Source organism: Meleagris gallopavo, chromosome 4, assembly GCF_905368555.1.
Source record: "Meleagris gallopavo chromosome 4, MGAL_WU_HG_1.1, whole genome shotgun sequence".
In the NCBI taxonomy this organism is placed as follows: Eukaryota; Metazoa; Chordata; class Aves; order Galliformes; family Phasianidae; genus Meleagris; species Meleagris gallopavo.
Window position 1 is genome coordinate 5,150,879 of NC_139407.1, and position 18,908 is coordinate 5,169,786.

The 18,908-nt window shown below is 35.4% G+C and overlaps 1 protein-coding gene across 5 annotated transcripts in view; it reads right to left on the reverse strand.

Moving 5' to 3' along the window:
* DDX60 (DExD/H-box helicase 60) overlaps positions 1-18,908 on the reverse strand; it is a 40,039-nt gene that overhangs the window by 11,357 nt on the left and 9,774 nt on the right. For all 5 annotated transcript variants that reach the window (XM_019614472.3, XM_085222044.1, XM_019614471.3 and 2 more), the window contains 18 exons: positions 18,439-18,580; positions 16,856-17,017; positions 16,159-16,261; positions 15,322-15,437; positions 13,078-13,238; positions 11,828-12,080; positions 10,840-11,003; positions 9,634-9,798; positions 8,534-8,683; positions 7,623-7,742; positions 6,604-6,699; positions 5,789-5,904; positions 5,147-5,292; positions 4,841-4,950; positions 4,641-4,745; positions 4,428-4,556; positions 3,553-3,680; positions 752-910 (listed from right to left, as the gene is read on the reverse strand). In XM_019614472.3, coding sequence (XP_019470017.2) covers positions 752-910; positions 3,553-3,680; positions 4,428-4,556; positions 4,641-4,745; positions 4,841-4,950; positions 5,147-5,292; positions 5,789-5,904; positions 6,604-6,699; positions 7,623-7,742; positions 8,534-8,683; positions 9,634-9,798; positions 10,840-11,003; positions 11,828-12,080; positions 13,078-13,238; positions 15,322-15,437; positions 16,159-16,261; positions 16,856-17,017; positions 18,439-18,580 — 2,525 coding nt within the window. The remainder of the gene's footprint in view (positions 1-751; positions 911-3,552; positions 3,681-4,427; positions 4,557-4,640; positions 4,746-4,840; positions 4,951-5,146; positions 5,293-5,788; positions 5,905-6,603; positions 6,700-7,622; positions 7,743-8,533; positions 8,684-9,633; positions 9,799-10,839; positions 11,004-11,827; positions 12,081-13,077; positions 13,239-15,321; positions 15,438-16,158; positions 16,262-16,855; positions 17,018-18,438; positions 18,581-18,908) is intronic.

An 18,908-nucleotide genomic window follows, 5' to 3' on the forward strand; every position in this document is an offset into this window, starting at 1 on the left:
TTAACTGGACCGGTATGCAAAACAGTGAATAATTGTGGGTGAAGGAGAAAGAAGGAATTGTGGCGATAAAAAAAAAATGAAAAACTATGAAGACAACAACTACAAATACCTTGCTTGCAAATTAGGAAGCTATCACTACTGCACAGTAAAAAAAACAACATTAAAAAGAAATGTTATCAATTAAATGCAAATAACTACATAGACTGTAAAGATCTGGGGAAGGATTTGAAAAGAAGAAAACCAGAAGCAGACTTTCAAGCCACTGAGTCTTAAACTCATACTGGATTGTCAAGTTTTAATTCATTACTACTAAGGTCAGATTTACATCCTATGATCAGAAAACAAGGAAGTTGAAGGCTAAAGCAAAGACAAGGTATAATCAAAGCAAAATGCTGTCACATTTTTGAAGAACATTTCATCGGTCAGGTGTACCCACACTTCAAAGATCCACCACTATAACCAGACATGGTGAAATTAAGCTATTAATGTATTCTTCCACAGTGGCTGACATCATACATTCAAATTTCTCTCTCATCCTCATGCTGTAGCACCAGCACTTTACCCAATGTCAGCCATGCTAGTATTTCCTTTCTCCCTCTATGCATTAGGTACTGCTATTTAATACCCGCTATTGCTAATGCAACTGCAACTGGCTGCTGTAAGGTACATTCCCCAGGAATAACTTACCACAAAATTTTACTCTGTTGTAATGTGTAAGCTTTATAATAGTATACTAAGTTCTAATACTTACATATTTTCAAATTTCATTAGTGTTTTATTCACTTTTCTTAATTTGTTCCTTATATCTTCTACTTCCTTCTCCATTTTAGGGTCATGTTCATTGAATTGTTTTTTCAGCAAATTCAGGAAGACATTCCTGGCTGCCTTTTCCACTGAATCTAAGCCAAATCTTAAAGCAATACAACGTCAGTTAGCACAACTCTATTAGAGCTCTTTATTTGTAAGTGTACATAATGAATGCTATTAAAATAATACTCAGCAAATTTTATTTATTTACAACTGCAGTTAATTCTAATAATTAGAAGCACATTGCTATTTGATCCTCGAATCATAGAATCAGAGTGGCCTGGGTTGAAAAGGACCTCAAAGATCATCTGGTTTCAACACCCTTGTCATGGGCAGGATTGCCAATCACTGGACCAGACTGCCCAGAGACACATCATAGCCCACATTCACTTCCAAACTGCATTTATTTCAAATCTGAGTGGTCATATATAAAATGATTCTGACACTAAATTATCTGTAGAAAGCATGCTCAATCCTCCCTTTTCTTAAGTTGGACATGTAGACGTACAAGTCAGATTGTACTTTAAATCATTTTAATCTTTCTCAACTAACCAGTTGAAAAAAATCAATGCCTGTTTCTTCTGGTCTTCTACTTAGCTGTTCTTCCTCATAGCCTTTTCAACACTGGGCTGTTTGAAGCTTAATTAGGATAAAGACTGTACCAGCTTCACCCACACTAAGACTTATCAAATCCTTGTTGCAACATAGCAGATTCTGTTGACTAACACTAAAAAGTGTTCACAAACACCTGGCATAAGGTTGCATCCTAGTCCATTAGAATACTCACAAGTCATTCAAATCCAGCAATCACTAAGATGATCAAAAACTGAAGGACTTTATACTTGCAAAGGCCAAACACAGATCTTAAGATTAACTTTTTAGCTTAAGCTTTCTTCATGGATGACAGAGCTCAATAACAATCATTTCCCATTTAGTCTTGATTCCTCTGAAGGGAATTCAGTTTATTCAGCCACATAAGTAAAAGTGTGGTGCCAGTATATTCCTTTCCCTGGTGTTTTTAAGAGAAGACAACTCCAAGTACTGTTCTCCCTACCAAAGGCCACAATAGCAATCAGGCTTCTACAGCTCTGATACCTGCTCTTTCAGGAGTCTCTATTAATTCCATGCTGACTTAATACCATAATGACTTAATACCATAATGGGTGATCACTTTCCAACCTAATTCATCAACAGCTCAAAAAAAAAAAGCTTACTGCCATCAACAAAGCACAAATACCAATCTACTTTTCCAAGTCAGCATCTACTTCTGAGGGCTCCAAATCCCCTTTTGTCTGCCTCACAAGTTCTCAGGACTTAAACACATTAAAAGATATACTTCTTTTAATCTGTTTAATGCTCATCCCTTGTCAGAATACAATACAGAGGAAGTCCACAAAGTGCTGTTACACTACAGCGACTCCTTAAAACAGCATCAGATAATAGATTACTTCATCTCCCATCTTCATGTCACTAGGTTATGCCTCCACATTCACTGGTCTGTAATGTGTTTTCATCCCAGTGATTATTTAGTTATAATTAGTTATTAATTAAAAAGAGGACTCGCACTCTACACACAGTCCCTTGTAAGAGCCATAAGTCACCAAAGATTTCTAAGGACCCATCATTCCAAAGCAGAAGAGAATAAACCACTTATTTTTCTCTGCTGAAGAGAAACACTTCAGAACTTCCTAGTGCCCCAAAATGATGCTGCAGTTCATAAAGCAGCTCTGAAATCACTCCTTATACAAAGCATTTACAAATATCTGAGAGTAATTTTGAAATCTATTGGTCTGAACTTGAAGAAGTCACAAACAACACTAATTTTCAACTAGACTGTCACTCAAAATACAAAAAGAAACAGTTACCAGCATTTAGAGATTCTGTCAACCTGTATATTCACTTTTTGCTTCTTCCTTTCTAGTGTTCTTTCAGAAACACTTTTTTAAATCAGCACAAACTTGTAAGAGATGAAATGGCAACTAGCATTCTCACCCAACTACTAAATTGCCCATTATGAGGAAAAGCAAGGCTTCATACTGGGATAAGAAAACATTCTATCTAATGCAACTGTTTCTTTGCACCGGACAACTGTTTAATGATAAGTAGCTTCTTTTCAATATTAAGATCAGTTTTAATGATCTTAATTAATGTACATGTCTATTCTACTGATACTTTCAATAGCACTGATAATTATGTCAGTAGGTTGTGCACATTTGATGCTTTGTGAAATTACATCTCAGATGTATTCAAGATGGGTTAATTGACCCATTTCACTGGATAAAAGACTATGTTGATTGAGGTTTTGCACTGAAATCATAACAAAATATACATTCATAGAAGCTCATTTCATCCTTTTCCCTATCAAATCTGTACCTACATACACCGTTCGCAACTCTAAATAAAGAGCACAAGTTTTACTTACTACACTGGAGCAAATCTATGGAGAATTCAACTCTTATTTTAGTGTGATTCAGCTTCTTATTGTTTTCCCTCATATCACTCACGGATTCTAACCTTTCCAGATAGTAATTTATTCACAGTTTTACTTCATTTAAATCCTTAGTCCCATAAATACAGATAAAAATAGAAAGTCCCACATAAAGATAAATGGGTTGATAGAGCTTGCTAGTCTTTATTTCATATGTTTTAAAAACGAAGCAAACAAAAACCAAATACATGGTATCTTCCAATTTCTCTCATTTTTCTCTAGTCAATGAACACAATATATGGAATGTAAATACTTACATAAAAAATATGGCAGGCAATTTACCCATTTCATGCAATTTGTCAACAAAGAGTGCAAACTTCTTCCACTTTTGATATTCTGAGCAATCCACAGGTTTGGGCTTTAAGTTCTCCAGTACCTCATTCACCTGACCAAAGCATTATTATTAATGATACTTTAATATCAGAAACTTCTGCCTGGAAGGCAGTTTCTATCAGTTCAGATTTTAAATCAGGCAGTACTGCCTCATGGTTTACAGACTTAAAAGCCCTGTAGAACATTAACTGACTTCAGCAAGAACTCAAAACAAATTCTTGGCTACCATCACTGTGATTTCACAAGTGATTTCTAACGCTTCAATTATGTTTTCCTCCTATTTAGGTGTCAAATCTCAAGAAGTTTGTTGTTGTTTTTTTCCAGATGTTCTTTTATACTTGTTTTTGATTCAAAACCTCCTTACACTCCTTTTTATGATATAATAACATATGACTGCCAAAGATTTGATCTTTCACCCACTGCTTTAATGTCTTTTACATAGAAAGTTTTCACAAAAGGTTTCAAATTAGCAGAAAAAAGAGAGGTAGACTATAGTAGCAGAATAATGGTACAGTACTGTTGCTAATTGTAGTGGGTACCTTAAGTAATCAGACCTTCAAATTTCATGTAAGTACCAGATATTTGATTCCCTGAGAAACTTGTGAAAACATAACCTTGAAAAAGCTTATTAAATTCCACTAATATTAGTGCTTCTTTTAGCACAACAGTAGTTAATATTAACAAAAAATTATGGAAGTAGAAGCTCCCATAATTATCGTTATTAAATAATTTCAATTATGTTATAATTACATTGTATCTGTACATAAGCTTAGAAATGCACTCCTCTAACAACAGTTACCTTTTGTCTTTGTCCAACTACAATCCAGTTGCTTAACTCCATCTTCAGTTCCTGTTCATATTTCCTCACATCCATCTTTTTTATCACTACCTTATTCTTGAAAGAGACAAACTCCTCAGGATCCATCTCCTTGAAAACAACATCATTATAAAACACTGCAGTACTTTATCTAGTTACTTTTTACATATTCTGTCTGCAGCTCTTTAGACCCACCTGTGCCCTTGGCCACTTCTGCCAGACTTTTACCATTGTGTCATACAGCTGAACACTCTCCCTTGGAGACAGGGAAAGATCTGAAGGAATACCATAGTTCTCAATCTGGAAGGAGTTAATAAAAAGAAAAATAATCAGCTTGCAATCTTGGATTCAGTGCAACATTTGAGAAACAATTTTGTCATCAGTGCAATACTTACATGATTGACTGTTAATGCAGCACAAGGGTGAAAATGTTCAATGACAAAATCACTGCCTGTTAGAGAACACACATATTTCTCCAAATCATTGTATCTTTCTTCATACAGGACTGCAAAGAGACAAAAATGTAATGATATAATTGTTTGTAAGTACTTGTTTTTAAAAACAACTGCAATACTTGTTTTTATTTGAAATATAATTATCTACACATACATGTACATTATTATGTTCATGCAGTGTGATTAAAATGTTTGCAGGAAGGACATTACATTCGTTTATTAGTTACATAACATTCCAATACACACCTAATCTAACACGGTATGATTTTTTTTGTTCTCTTACTGTAGATCTTCCTTTATATTTTCCTGCGAAGTTCTTCTCAGAGTCAGTAGAGCCTCCTTTTATTTTATTATCAGCACATTGCCAATACCTTTTCACAGATTGTAACCACCTTCAAGGATGAAATAAAAGTTGTTAAAAATATAGTTGTAAAATTTTTTTCAAAATAATAGAGGAATTACAACTTTCTTCTGTTTCTCCTAAAGAATTTTCAGTCTTTCACTATCTCAGAGGAATTTTCTCCATCTTATCCCAGGATGCTGCTCAGAAATGTGGAATAGCACCATCACATACATATATACACACGTATACGGTGACAGTGTCTTCCTTGACTGGTGATAGACAAGTATACTTATTAGGTTTTGCCAAACCAAATAGATTCAAAAGCATCCTAAATTCTTCTGCCCAGCTCATTTAAAGGATCATAAATAATAGGAATGCCTATTCTCACTGCAGAGAGTGAAGAGTTACAAAATTTAATGTCAATTATATGCAGTAAAGAAAAACCATTCCAAATACGTTGCCTCTCAATAGTAATTGAGATCTGTTTAAGACAGCTCAAATCCAATTTAAATAAGCTCTTAAGAATTAAAAATTTCCAAGCATACTCAGTCAGGTGATCTGGATTACTGATAGTAGCAGAGAGAGCCAAAAATGGACACCGAATTGTTACCAGAAGATGCTCCCAAACCTCTGCTCCAATTTCACCGCCAAGACAATGGATCTATATTTTTGGGAAAAGAGGAAGGATTAAAAAAAAAAGTTCCTTCTCAAAGTAAACCCAAGAAGAGTCGCTTCACTACAGTTCTCCTAAAAAAGAACTTTGGAAAGAACAGTAGTGAAGACTTAACTGTAGCTAACAACAGTGAGATACAAACAAAATGTATAGATCTCTCTTCAGATCTCACTGGATAGTTAAACAGTCTAAGTTTCAATACTATTTTCACAGTTTGCAGTCTAGATATTTACTCACATCTTTAGCAATTAATCTAGTATACAAGAAAGAATCCAGTACAAATTTTAATTCCAGCAAGATTAATCATCATTTTTGTCCTCAGAAAATTGGCAAATATCTGATAAGAAATATGAATGATCCCAGCCTGCAGTACATCCACATTCCAATTTCAACTCTAAAGCTACAGTGATGGCCTTTAGTTTTTCAAATGACTGGAGTGAGAGAAATAAGGGGAATTCCTGTTAACTTTCACTGAACCAAACATCCCCTTGAGGACTACTAGAGGATTAAGTTCTTGCACTGGAATACGTGAAGTCTATCAGGTAACAAGAGTAAGCAAGTCTAAAGTAATAGTTCTAAAGCTATCGTTGCCAGCTATCATGTATGTAATGAAGAATTGAATTGTTGACTTATTTCTTCTGCTTTTTCATTTCTTCTCATAATTGAGGACTATTCAAATATGCATACCTCATCAAATATAACGTACTGTATTCTTTTGGTCCAACTCTGGTGATGAGGAGACAGCATCAAAATTTCTAAACACTGAGGCACAGTCACTAGTATCTAGGAACAAAGGTTTGTAAAGTATTATTTTCAAGTAAATTGGCTAATCAAATATAACAGGATAGATTGCATATTAGAAAAAAAATTAAAAATATTTAGGTATTTGATTTAAAGGTAAGCAAAAAACAAATAATTTTTCTCTCCTGCCTTCTAGAACGGCAAGGAGAAAGATGCAGAGGACTCCAAGCCTGTCAACTTCATCTTGATCCCTGGGAAACCATTAACCCTTGAAACCACTTCCAGGCACATGAAGGACAAAGAAGTCATTAGGAGTAGTCAGTATGCATTCACTGTCCTTCAAGAGGAAGTCATGCTTGACCAATCTGATAAAATTATCTGATAAAATAACTGGGCTGGAAGGTGAGGAGATGAGGAGAGAGGATATTGTTTAATGGTGAGATCTTCCCTGATCCTTCTTCATGTATATAAATGTAAAAAAGTGTATGTAAAGAAGAGAGAAGTGGGCTCTTTTCAGTGGTGTCTACCAACAGGACAAGAGGCAATGTAAAATATTGAATGATTTGTTCTAACTTTCCACTGTGAGACTGACTAAAAAAAAAAAAAGACATGCTTCCACTTAAAATAAAGAAAAAAAAATCAGCCTATCATCAAGTTTTATAAATAACAGAAAATGAAAATAATGAAAAAAAAACCTCCTTCATTTGTCTGCATTTACATCAGATGTATGTTTGCGACCAAGGGATTCAGAGGTTGTTCAATGGCATATCCCTTAAGGATGAATAGGTACGTTTGTGTGCACCAAAGCGAAAGTTTCTGGTGAGCAGTACAAGCATTTTTAGATTTTTCCTGAGCTTTGTATTTAGGGATGGTGCAACTGTTACAATCAAAATTAATGTTTTCAGAAGCCAGATAAAGTGCAGAAGTCATTACTGTTCTGTGTTAAAGCACCCATAAAAATATACCTGAGAATTCATGACATCGTGGCGATAATCTCGTGTGAAGACTCCACACACCACCAATCCATCTGGAAGTTTCTTGGTGAATCGACTGTATACAGATCCAACCACTTGGTTTACAAGTGCCTTAAGTAAAGCAAGTCATTAATAAAATTAGTGAGTGTATGCCTAAAGGCATAGGATTTTATATAGAAGTATCTAGTTTGCGCACTGATGTCAACGTGCTAAGTTAACGTACTATGTAATGTATTATTAACTTTGAACAGATATAGTTCTTTCTGTTCAGTTATACTCATGCTTGCAAAGAGCTTTAGTGTTCCATGAAGTGAGTTATATAGTATTAATTCTGTACCATGATTTTTAGAGCTGCTAAAAAAAAAAAATAACTTAGTGCTTGTAGACGCAGCAGAATATCAACACCACAGTAAGTTTCAGAAGAAGTCAAGACACTTTCTCAGCTTTTACGTCAGTTTCTAACTACCAGCATAGAATTTGCATTAAAATAAAAATGTACCACAACAGGCAAGAGTTTCACAAGCTTTTTCTTGAGATTCTCTAAAAGTTGTCTCATTTGGAATGAAATTACTTGCTTGATCAATGTTCTATTCCAATATCTCTTTCACATTGAGTTTGTATGCTTTCACTACTCTCACCATTTTCTTAACACTCTACTTCTAAGCACTTTTGTACACACTGGTGTTTCTGACCTTAAAATAATTATATACTCAGCAATAGGCAACTATAAATCATACATGAACATAAATGTTTTGAAGATTTTATTAACGTGCTGAATTACACATTTATGATTTAAAAAGACATACATCAACTAAATTAGTGTAATAAGTTACTCCTGGTGGTTTTAGAATCATACTGAAAAATGTAGTCAACACAGAATATGTAGTAGGATGTAGCCTTACCTTTGTGGGAGCAACATACACAACTACTCCTTCATCACTTGTTTTCAGAACTTTCTCCATGCAGTAATATGAAGCATATGTTTTTCCTGATGATGTGGGAGCAACAATCACCGCAGACTCGTTATTATCTACAGCATCAAGAAGTTCTCGCTAAGGGAAAAGTAGTAATTTATGTCAAAGTGTCTTGTTAATATCTTCTCACTGAGTAAACCAGCTCTGTGAAAAAGTCTTTAATATACAGACTTCTAATAACAATTTTGGACTACTGGAGGTCAAAGTTAGCCTAGTTGTTTTATGACTGTATTTTTTCCCCCCTCAGATCATTAGCAGAAAAAGCAGAACTAGCAATTCTGACTTGCTTGTTTCAATTATTTGCTCTAAGATACTGATACCACAACACTTGCAGTCCAAAACTGGAAATTTTAAAACAAAAAATAAAGCCAGTTAACTCACCAGTGTATAATTTAGATTCAAAGAACTTCATTGTTCTTTTACAAAGCACTATTTATTGCATAGTAATAGTACTGTTAAAATCTCTCATGCCCCATTGTTTATTAACTGGTTTTCTTCTCTCCTATCTTCCTCCATGCTTTCTCAACAGGTGTGTTAAAGGATGGAAGGAAGAGTATTAAAAAGGAAAAATTAGTAGTAACATTATCTTTATCAATATATGCACTATCTTTCAAGTTGCTCCTCAAGCAAGTGACTTGTTTGTAGATATCACAAGTGGCAAATTTAGCTGGCCTCCCCAGCCTAACAATAAAAAGACTTCAATTAGATTTGCTGTTCTTTAAAGAAAAAGTTATTTCTCATCTCATACTATTAGCCGTTCCTTACAGACAAGTTAGGAGAACAATAGCTTGAACTAATCATCAGATACTCAGCAGAATCTCATGGACCTGGCATTTCTTATGTTGAATGCCTTCAGCTAAGCTCTTAGTCACAAACCCCTCAGTGCAAAAAACATTTCTAAAGTAATTTACTGTCTTTGATAAACTTAGTGAAACACTACTTTTAACAAATAGTACAATAATGTATATTTTTAAATGAAAAAAGATCGCTTCCAATAACTCTATGTACAAATGGATTTGCCTCAATACCTGCCATGTGTCTGGTATGAAGTGTTGCACGCGGGGATCCGGATCATTCCTCTCTTCTCTGAGCAAGTAGTAGTCCATGTATTGCAGCTGAAAGCGAGCTGGTCCCACCTCAACATCATAGTTGCTTCTATTCTGATCATCTCTTTCTTCTCTCATCTGTAAGGCCTATTAAATTTCAAATTGGTTTGAAAACTAGCAAGAGATTCAGAAAATGTTATGTTTTTCCCCCTCTGTGGAACTCTAACAGTTTTGAAAAATATATGAAATTGTAATTTTTAAACAACTTTGTCTGTCACAGCCTAATATTAGAGTTATATCTGGAGGCTACATTTTTGTAATTAATGTCTTCAGCAGCTATTATTGTGGTTGCTTTTGTTGTGAGATGAGCTAACAAAACCATCTAGCAGACAGAGCTTGGCTTCCTTGAGCTACTGCGAGGTATATACTTCTCATCCTATATTTCTGTCTCTTCTTGAGCCTGCTGTGACTCTGTGCAATGAATCCAAGCTAGAAAAAGAAACCTAATATAAAGACTTATTCTAAATTTTGTGAAGCTTTATATTTTTAAGTAAAGTGTGCATACCATACATTAAGACATAAAAATTCTATTATTCATAGATGTGTGTGGTTACATACTTGATCCTGAAGGCTGACTACCAAAGCATTACACATTACAATGTAGAATCATAAAATCATAGAATTACTCAGGTTGGAAAAGACCTTCAATATCATCAAGTCCAACCACAACCTAACCATCCTACCCTAACTCTAACAGCCCTCTGCTAAATCATGTCCCTGAGCACCACATCCAAACGGTTTTTAAATACATCCAGGGATGGTGACTCAACCATCTCTCTGGGGAGCCTATTCCAGTGCTTAACAACCCTTTCTGTAGAGAAGTCTTTTTTCCTGATATCCAATCTATACCTCCCCTGGCACAACTTGAGGCCATTTCTCCTCATCGTGTCACCTGTTACCGTGAGAAGAGACCAACCCCGCTCTTTCTGCAATCACCTTTCAGGTATTGGAAGAGAGCAGTAAGGTCTCCCTCTCAGCCTCCTTTTCCTTAAACAGACCCAGTTCCTTCAGCTGCTCCTCGTAGGCCATATTCTCCAAGCCCTCCACCAGCCTTGTTACCCATCTTCAGATCTGTTCTAGCAGAAGGTTAGAAAATCACATGAAGCTATATGAAGACTAAAAAGTTACCTGGCCAGACAGAGTACATGCCAAATTCTCAAATCCAAGAAGTTGTAGATATTGACTCAGCTTCTGTAAGTGTGATTTCTCCAAAAGATCTTGATATTTTTCAAGGAGTATATGAATTCTTCTCATAACTTGGACAGCACTGCTTAAATCTTCAGGTTTGTTTCCTTCCAAAAAAAAAAAATACAAAACTCAGTAGTTATTTGACAGCCAATTGTATCACTGGGAGCCTTCCTATATTAGGTATTTTTAGAACAGACCTTATCTATCCAGCCATGTTTATGGCAACTTAAAAATGCATTTAAATTAGAGACAACCAGAACATAACTCACATGTGGCAACCTCTGTCACTGAACACCAAGCATCCAAACAATTCTAACTCAGCTATTAAAGGAAGTTGCCTTCTTATATGTATTTGATAACAGAAGCTCCCCATTTTACTTCACTGACTCAGGTTTGTTACTCAATCCTATTAGCTACATATTTCACTCTAATGTTTACAGGTCACCCCAACATACTTCCAGTGTTGTATTTAGAAACATTCAACCAGAAGGATAGACTGGATAATAAGTTGAGATAAGTTGTTTCTAGTGAATCTGAAGACAGCAAATGATAGTAGCATGGATTTTGGTGATAATCAGCATTATTCAGATTGTCAGTTTACTTAACAATTCATCTCAATACAGTCACTGTAGTGTGCATAACTGATACTCATTACAGATATATACAATAAATTATGTATGTAATGTTTAGAAGGAAAAAAGAAAATTAGCTGAAATCTAATTTCAATAGATTCCTTGTGTCTCCTTTGAGGGATTTTGAAATTGCAGATGGGGATTAATACCTGTGAATACTTAAAAGCACCATTACTACTCCCAGGAGAAGTCCATATTTACATGCTTTTATTCCTACTGAGAAAGTCCAGATGCACTCACTTTCTTGGTTGAGGTGAGTGCAAGCTGTAAATTGAACATGCATTTGGTTACCATACCTTGTTTTCTGCAGTGTTTTTTCCATGCTTCTACACAGGCCGACAATCCTGACATTTCTACACTGAATTTCACAGATTTACTTTTAACTGTCTTGAGAAACTTTTCCAATTTATTTATTCCAACTGTCAGATTTGCTTTTATTTCCTTTTCCATTGGTATCTGCAAGGTTTTCCATTGCTCCTGTTCTCTCTTTTCTTCTTTAGCTTTTAGTCGCCTGTTGTTTTCCTCCATAATTATTTCTGCTTTGCTTTTCTATCCAATAAAATTTCAAAATTAATCACAGTTATGTGCAAGCATGATCTGGAAAAAAACTAATCCATAAGATCAAGATACATTATAGTTTGCAATTCACCTTTGTGGTACATCTTCATTTGAGAACTCCTTAAATTATTACTCAATTCTGAAGGAGACAATCTCTCTGAATCACAGCATGCTGCTCAAAAGCTTACCTAATCTTTACTCTAGAAATCAATAAAAAGTTTCATCACAAATAGTATAAAAGCACACAAATATGAAAAAAATAAATAGCAGATACCTGAGGGGTTTTTTGTTTGATTGTTTTGTATTTTTTTTTTTGTTTAACTTATAGATAGTAGTAATTCTAGTAAAGATTTTTTTTAAATGCATTAAATAAAATTAAGAATTCCATCTTACTTTAATAAATTATTATTTATATATGGCTTACAGGTGATTCAACAGGTGATAGTCTAAACCTTACAGTCTATTATGAAATATTATTCAAATTTATATTACTCACTCCTGTTCATTAGTGTGCAAGTACATACCCTGTGATATCTGAAAATGTTCTTAGGCAGAACTAATAGCAATATTTACAGAACCTTTCATGGTGAGCATCTCCAAACGATGCAGCAGAACAAGCAACCAAACAGTGGATTTCATAGTATTACCCAGTACTTTCTTAAAGTAAAATAAAATTGATGAACTCCAGTTTCCTTCATTCCACATTCTATTACCAGCCACGAGCCAAAACCCACAAGCCTCTACAAACTTGATATTTTTTCTTTATTTATGCCTTTTAAAATATAATTGCCAATATTCCCAAACAGAAACAATTTTTTTTTTTAATTAGACAATTCAATTTATAATACAAAATAATTAAGTTCCCCCAACTGAGAACTGTCATGCATTTAAAGCATAATATTTCATTGCTTGGATTCAAATAATAGATATGCTTTTTTTTTTGTATAATATAAAGTAGATTTGGAAAGAACAATTTGCATATACTCACGTGTATTTTAGTCTTTTTCATAGCACCATCAGCCTTTCCTGAAGCATCCTTTCGGCATACAATAAACTTTGAAGTGCCACCTTCCAAAGTGCTTCCATATAAACGATGAAAAGTCTGAAGCTTTTGAATTTGTTTTCTTCCATCTGCATCTTTGGACTTTGCTGCAAATAAGTACAATTGATTCAAAAATACACAAACAGAATTTTAGTCTAAACTATTTCCAAGAGAAGATAACTGAGCAATGAGTTTGCAGATGTTCATATAGCAAAAATACTTCATTGACTAAAAGACCAAATCATGTATCAAAAAAGGCTTGCTACTAAGACTCACAGAATGGTACTTTCAATTATCTGAGAGGTAAGTCATAGACTCAAATTCAGACAACTTCAGGCAAACATCAAAAATTACTGGAAAACTTAACAAGCAGGAAACAAGTTGACTGTTAGAGCAACACAGTCAAGGAAAGTGAGGTGTCTTCAAAAGGCAATTAAATAATCAAAGACCTCTGTGAAAGCAAGACTCTCTTATCAGAACATAAATAATGCTGCTGGAAGAAAACTTTTGCTACTCAATATTGAGCACATAGGTATTTCTGCACTCAGGTCATAGAATCATAGGACAGTTTGGGTTGGAAGGGACATTTAAGATCATCTAGTTCCAACCCCTGCTATAGGCAGGGACACCTCCCACTAGACCAGATTGCTCACAGCCCCATCCAGCCTGGCCTTGAATGCTCCCAGGGAGGGGGAATCCATAGTCAATCTGGACAACCTGTTCCAGTGCCTCACCGCCCTCACAGTAGAGAATTTCTTCCTAATATCCAGTCTCAGTCTCCCCTCTTCCCATTTAAAGACAATTCCTCTCATCCTGTTGCTACCTGCTCTTATGAAAAGCCCCTCCTCAGCTTTTCCGTAGGCCCCCCTCAAGTATTTCATAGAAACACTGAAGCACTAAGGTTGGACTAGACCTCTAAGATCATTCAACCTGAGCCTCTTCCAGCACAACTTAAGGCCATTACCTCTTGTACTATTGCTAGTTACTTGGGAGAAGAGGCCAACCCACACCTTGCCACAACCTCCCTTCAGGAGATCTCCCTTGAGTCTCCTCTTCTCTAGAGAAAACAATCCCAGCTCCTTCAGCTGCGCTTCTCTGAAGATACTCCAAGGCCTCAATGTCTTTCTTCTAGTGAAGGGCCCAAAATGGAACAGAGCATGGAAGCTGCAGACTCACCAGTGCCAAGCACAGAGGGATAATCATATCCCTGCTCCTGTTAACTACGCTATTTCTGATACAAGCCAGGATGCTATTGTCCTTCTCGGCCACTTGGGCACACTGCTGGTTTGTGTTCAACCAGCTGTTAACTAATACCCTTACATAGTTTTCGTCTGCACAGCTCTCCAGCCACTCCCAAGCCTGTAGTACCGCACTGCATATTTCTCTATGCCTTAAAAAAAAAAAAAGGAAGTTAAGTTCTGAGTGTGACGATCCATCTCAGAAAATCTTCCTGTTTTATGCAAGACTGAGATTATACAAGCCAGTGTTCAGAGAACTCATACAAAACATGGAAAAGAAAGGATTTCAGCAGTAGTGGACATAAACTTTCAGCTCCAACATCACAGAGGATGCTCTAGCTATTCTTCTGCAGGTTATGCTCAAAGTGACTGCTCTCCAAGTTTCTTGTTGGAATCACAGTGTAAATAAGAATGAAAAAAAACTGTCCTATCAGGAAGTGCAAAAACTTAAAAGAAACTATAATGTGTAACATTAATAATTAAGATGCAAATAACTTTTGCTTTCTTCTTCTTTCACGTATGTTTTCAAGATACAATTGGCTATGCATGTGCATTGCAAACACTTAAGTTGATTTTGCCCATATATGAATTTGCTTAATAAGCATTATGCAAACTAGAGATTTAAACATTAAATTGCAGATGTACATAAAGTTCGTTCACATATATCTGAGAAACAGTTTGCAACCACAAGGGAATGCATCATGAACAACTGAAGAATGCTCCATTATACTCCTTAGAGCTATAAAAAAATACATAACATATAGTGCATATAAATAGTGCACAAACTCATCAGTTTAAGTATAATTCAGCTATTGCAGTAGTTCTACTTTGGCACATACTTATATGGCTGCAAATATTTTATGAAATGAGAAGTCCTCCTTTAAAACAATGACACTCCTCAAAGTATTTTTCTAGCTCAGACAAACAAATGGGTTTTAGTAGCATTTCTTACCATCTGCATTGCATGGTACTCGTTCATATTCCTCAGTCAGTGGTCTGCCAGAATGCCAGTGATGAAGCTCATCAAATTCTTTGTATTTAGCAAGTGAAGTAACTACAGGATTATTGCTAAAACATTAAACAGTGCAGAAAATAAAATGGTTTTCTGGCATCTTTAATGAAATGTTCAAAACATATACAAACCCCAGATATTTATCAAAAGAATTTTACAGTGGCAGATAACCAGTATCCTAGTCCAGTTTGTCAAGATAGCCTCAGTTTCTCAGAAAGATTTGGTAACAAATTAAAACTGCATTTTTCCCCACTTACTTTCATACAGTTAAGTCACAATGCAATGTAACTACATAGCTCCCAGAAACACATCCGTTTTCCCAAACTGGCTAAAAATAATCATTGTGCAGTACACAACCCACCTTCATAAAGAGCACAGCAGGGCAAATCTTAAGAGAGATTATCCTTTACTTCTATGCAGTACTGTTATTCCACATTTTTCTGTTTCTGAAAGCAACCTGAGCTTTGCAATTTAGGATGCAACCTTTCAAATACTATTTGCATGTTTAAAAAGAAAGTGTTTAAGAATGTAGAATAAGAATCTTGAAAGACTAACACAAAAAAATAACTTATGAGAAAATAAGATGACAGATTCTTACTCATTCTTGTTCTGAACCTCCTGTTAATATTTACACTAGCACATATAAATCTTCCCTAGTCACAGCAAAAGCATTTCTGAACTTGCACAAATTAAGCATAGTATGGATGTACAGTGCAGGGGAGTGGGAAACAAACCCATACAATCTTACTACATTACAATCAAAATTCATATATGTACCTTTCTAAAACAGGTAGGTCTTTCAAAACATCACCAGCATATTCTTCAACAAGATCAGATTTCAATGGGATTAGTCCTATATCAGGAATTTTTTCATCACAGACTTTATAAAATAAAAAGAGAATGAACAGTATTAGATTAAAAATATGTACAATTTCATACCATATCTTCAAATTTCTGTCAAGATGCAGTAAAAATGAAATTCAAAAAAGCAAAACATAGAAGCAAGCAGCAATTCACCAGTTCCCCTGTTTCTTTTCTTTCTCAAGTACAGGCAAAAGGGGAAACAAGCAAGCACGACTGCCTCTGATTTGGTAGTCTCATAGTTTATTTTATACTCCTACACTACTTTCCTGAATGCCATTTAATTATTATCATTCATTATACCTTTACTATTGTATATCTTACACTTGTCATAATGTCTTTTACAATGCATGCAACAGGCTAGCAAACACTGGAACAGAAAGTAAGTAGTTGGGAAGTCAGTAACAATACTTGTTCTGTCTACAGTGGAGTCAGAATTTTAGCCATAAGGATGAAATCTGCCAGTTTTGCAAGTGGGATGAAAGGAAAGAGGAGCCATCAAGAATAGGTTAGATTTGTGATCAAGATAAAATAAGATCACTACTTCCAAAGCTCGCAGTGACAGTAATTAAGGTTGTATTTATAACTGTTTAATTTGTGGACTTTTCTGTACCTCTAAATGATGTCTGCTGATGATCAATAAATATTTGAGAAGTATTTCGTATTGGGAAAGCATCTCCAAAATCATAGTTCACAGTCAGTTTGGTTACGGTGTCCCATAAAAACCTGTATTCTTTATCCATTTCTTCCCCCAATTCCTTTTGGAACTCTAATCCTGAACATGAGAGAAAAAAAAAATGAATAGAAAAGAAAGAAGGGAAGAGGAAAGAAATTTGGAGCATCACAGCTGTAGTTTCCTTAAAGAGAACCTACTCATCCTCCTGCTTTACTTGTGCAGCATCAGGCACAGAGTTCAATTCCATTCAAGTCTTTAGAAATTGGAATAAATGAAAACAGGATATCATACATCATCAGTTTTTATTAGGACAGGGTATAAGAAACTGTATTTTGTACAGAAATCTAGGTTTAGGCTGTTCATGGAATTCCACAGTTGAAGAGTTAAACTTCTGTTACAGTTGATGTTACAGCTGGAAAGATCAAACATGAAAATAGGAAAAGAAACAAACAGGGAAGGAATGCTCACCTGTATCCAAAGATCATAGGTTCATAGGAAGGACACAACAGAGGAGGGATCTCCAGAAAGAAACCCTTCCCCTAGTGGCAGTCAGCCCTTAAATGGAGTCTAGGAGAGGTGCAGCCAGGCTCCACCCCTTCTGGTCACACAGCTGAATTGCCTTCACCTGTGCTCCAGGGCTGACTCAGTCCTTTCCCAGGTGATCAATCAGAGGTTCAGGTCATGACTCAACAGTTCCCATACACCTTTCTTTCACCTCCAGGTGAAAGATCCCACCTGCAGGGCAGGATCTTTAATTCAGAATTTTATTTTCAGTGCTCAATAAATATTAGAAATCATATATTCATGTTTCCTTTAAAACCTCTACCTTTGCTTTATTGAGGTGCATGCAGAACATCTTATGACTTGATACATAAAGAAAAAGTTCTCTTTTACTATCAGACAAACTGACTGCTAGTGCACTTACAGAAGATGTCAGGTAAACAGAATTACTGTGAAAGAAATTTTGATACAAAACATTTTTCATAGCCTCTTGCTCTGTCAGTTGTTTTGAACATTTTTTTTATTTTTAACACATATGATAATGTTCTTAAAGTTTCAGCTCCCAAATACATGTATGTACGAGATAATATCAGATTTTGTCTGAACCAATCTCATCACAAGATTAAAAATATTTCAGATATCACTGTGACAGTATGGATATAATCTAGTCTCCATGCTGAGTATGGTGCACTACAATTTCAGAATAGAAAACTGGCTTTAAAACAATAGTGGAGAATGCCCAATAACAGTGACCCAGAAACCTTATGCTTCCTTTCAGTAAGTATATTGAAGATAGGACAGGGGAAAGCATTCTGAATAAATTCTGGTGAGACAATTGTGTGTGATTTTTTAGAGTTGGCTATGAAAAATGTTTCCCTATTGTCCCATAAAATGTATCCATTATCATACAGATAATTAGAAAATTATGATCTATGCTTGTAAAAGCATTTTTATTTACATTCTGCAGCTTAATAAAGTTAGAAATGCACAAAAGAAAACTGCTTAACAAAGATAAATACCTTCAGAGTATTCAATCTCATAGTAATGTGCAAGATTTCTGAGCAGCGAATCATCATTTAAGTCAGGCAGATAAGTTAAATCCAGTTTCCAATCATTTGTATCACTTAGCTGTTTCAGAACAAAATGTGCACACAGCTGTTGCTGTTAAGATAGAGCCATCGGTTAATTGTTGTGGAACATCATTTCACATGGAGGGATCAAAGCATCTCTGAAATAAAGTTAATTACTACAGGTTTTATGGGCCTGCAAATCAACATGTTGTTAACGTTATTTCTCTGTAATCAGGGAGCAATTTAGTAGCACAGTTCTAGATAACTGCCTTCACAGCTCTCTTTCACAATAATACAAAGGTTGGCCATAAGACTTCCCATACTGGATAAGGGTCCATCTGGTCCAGTATTTTAACACTAGGACTGGCCAACTGCAGATGCCTATTCATTGGTCACTACACTGAGATATTACCCCAAAA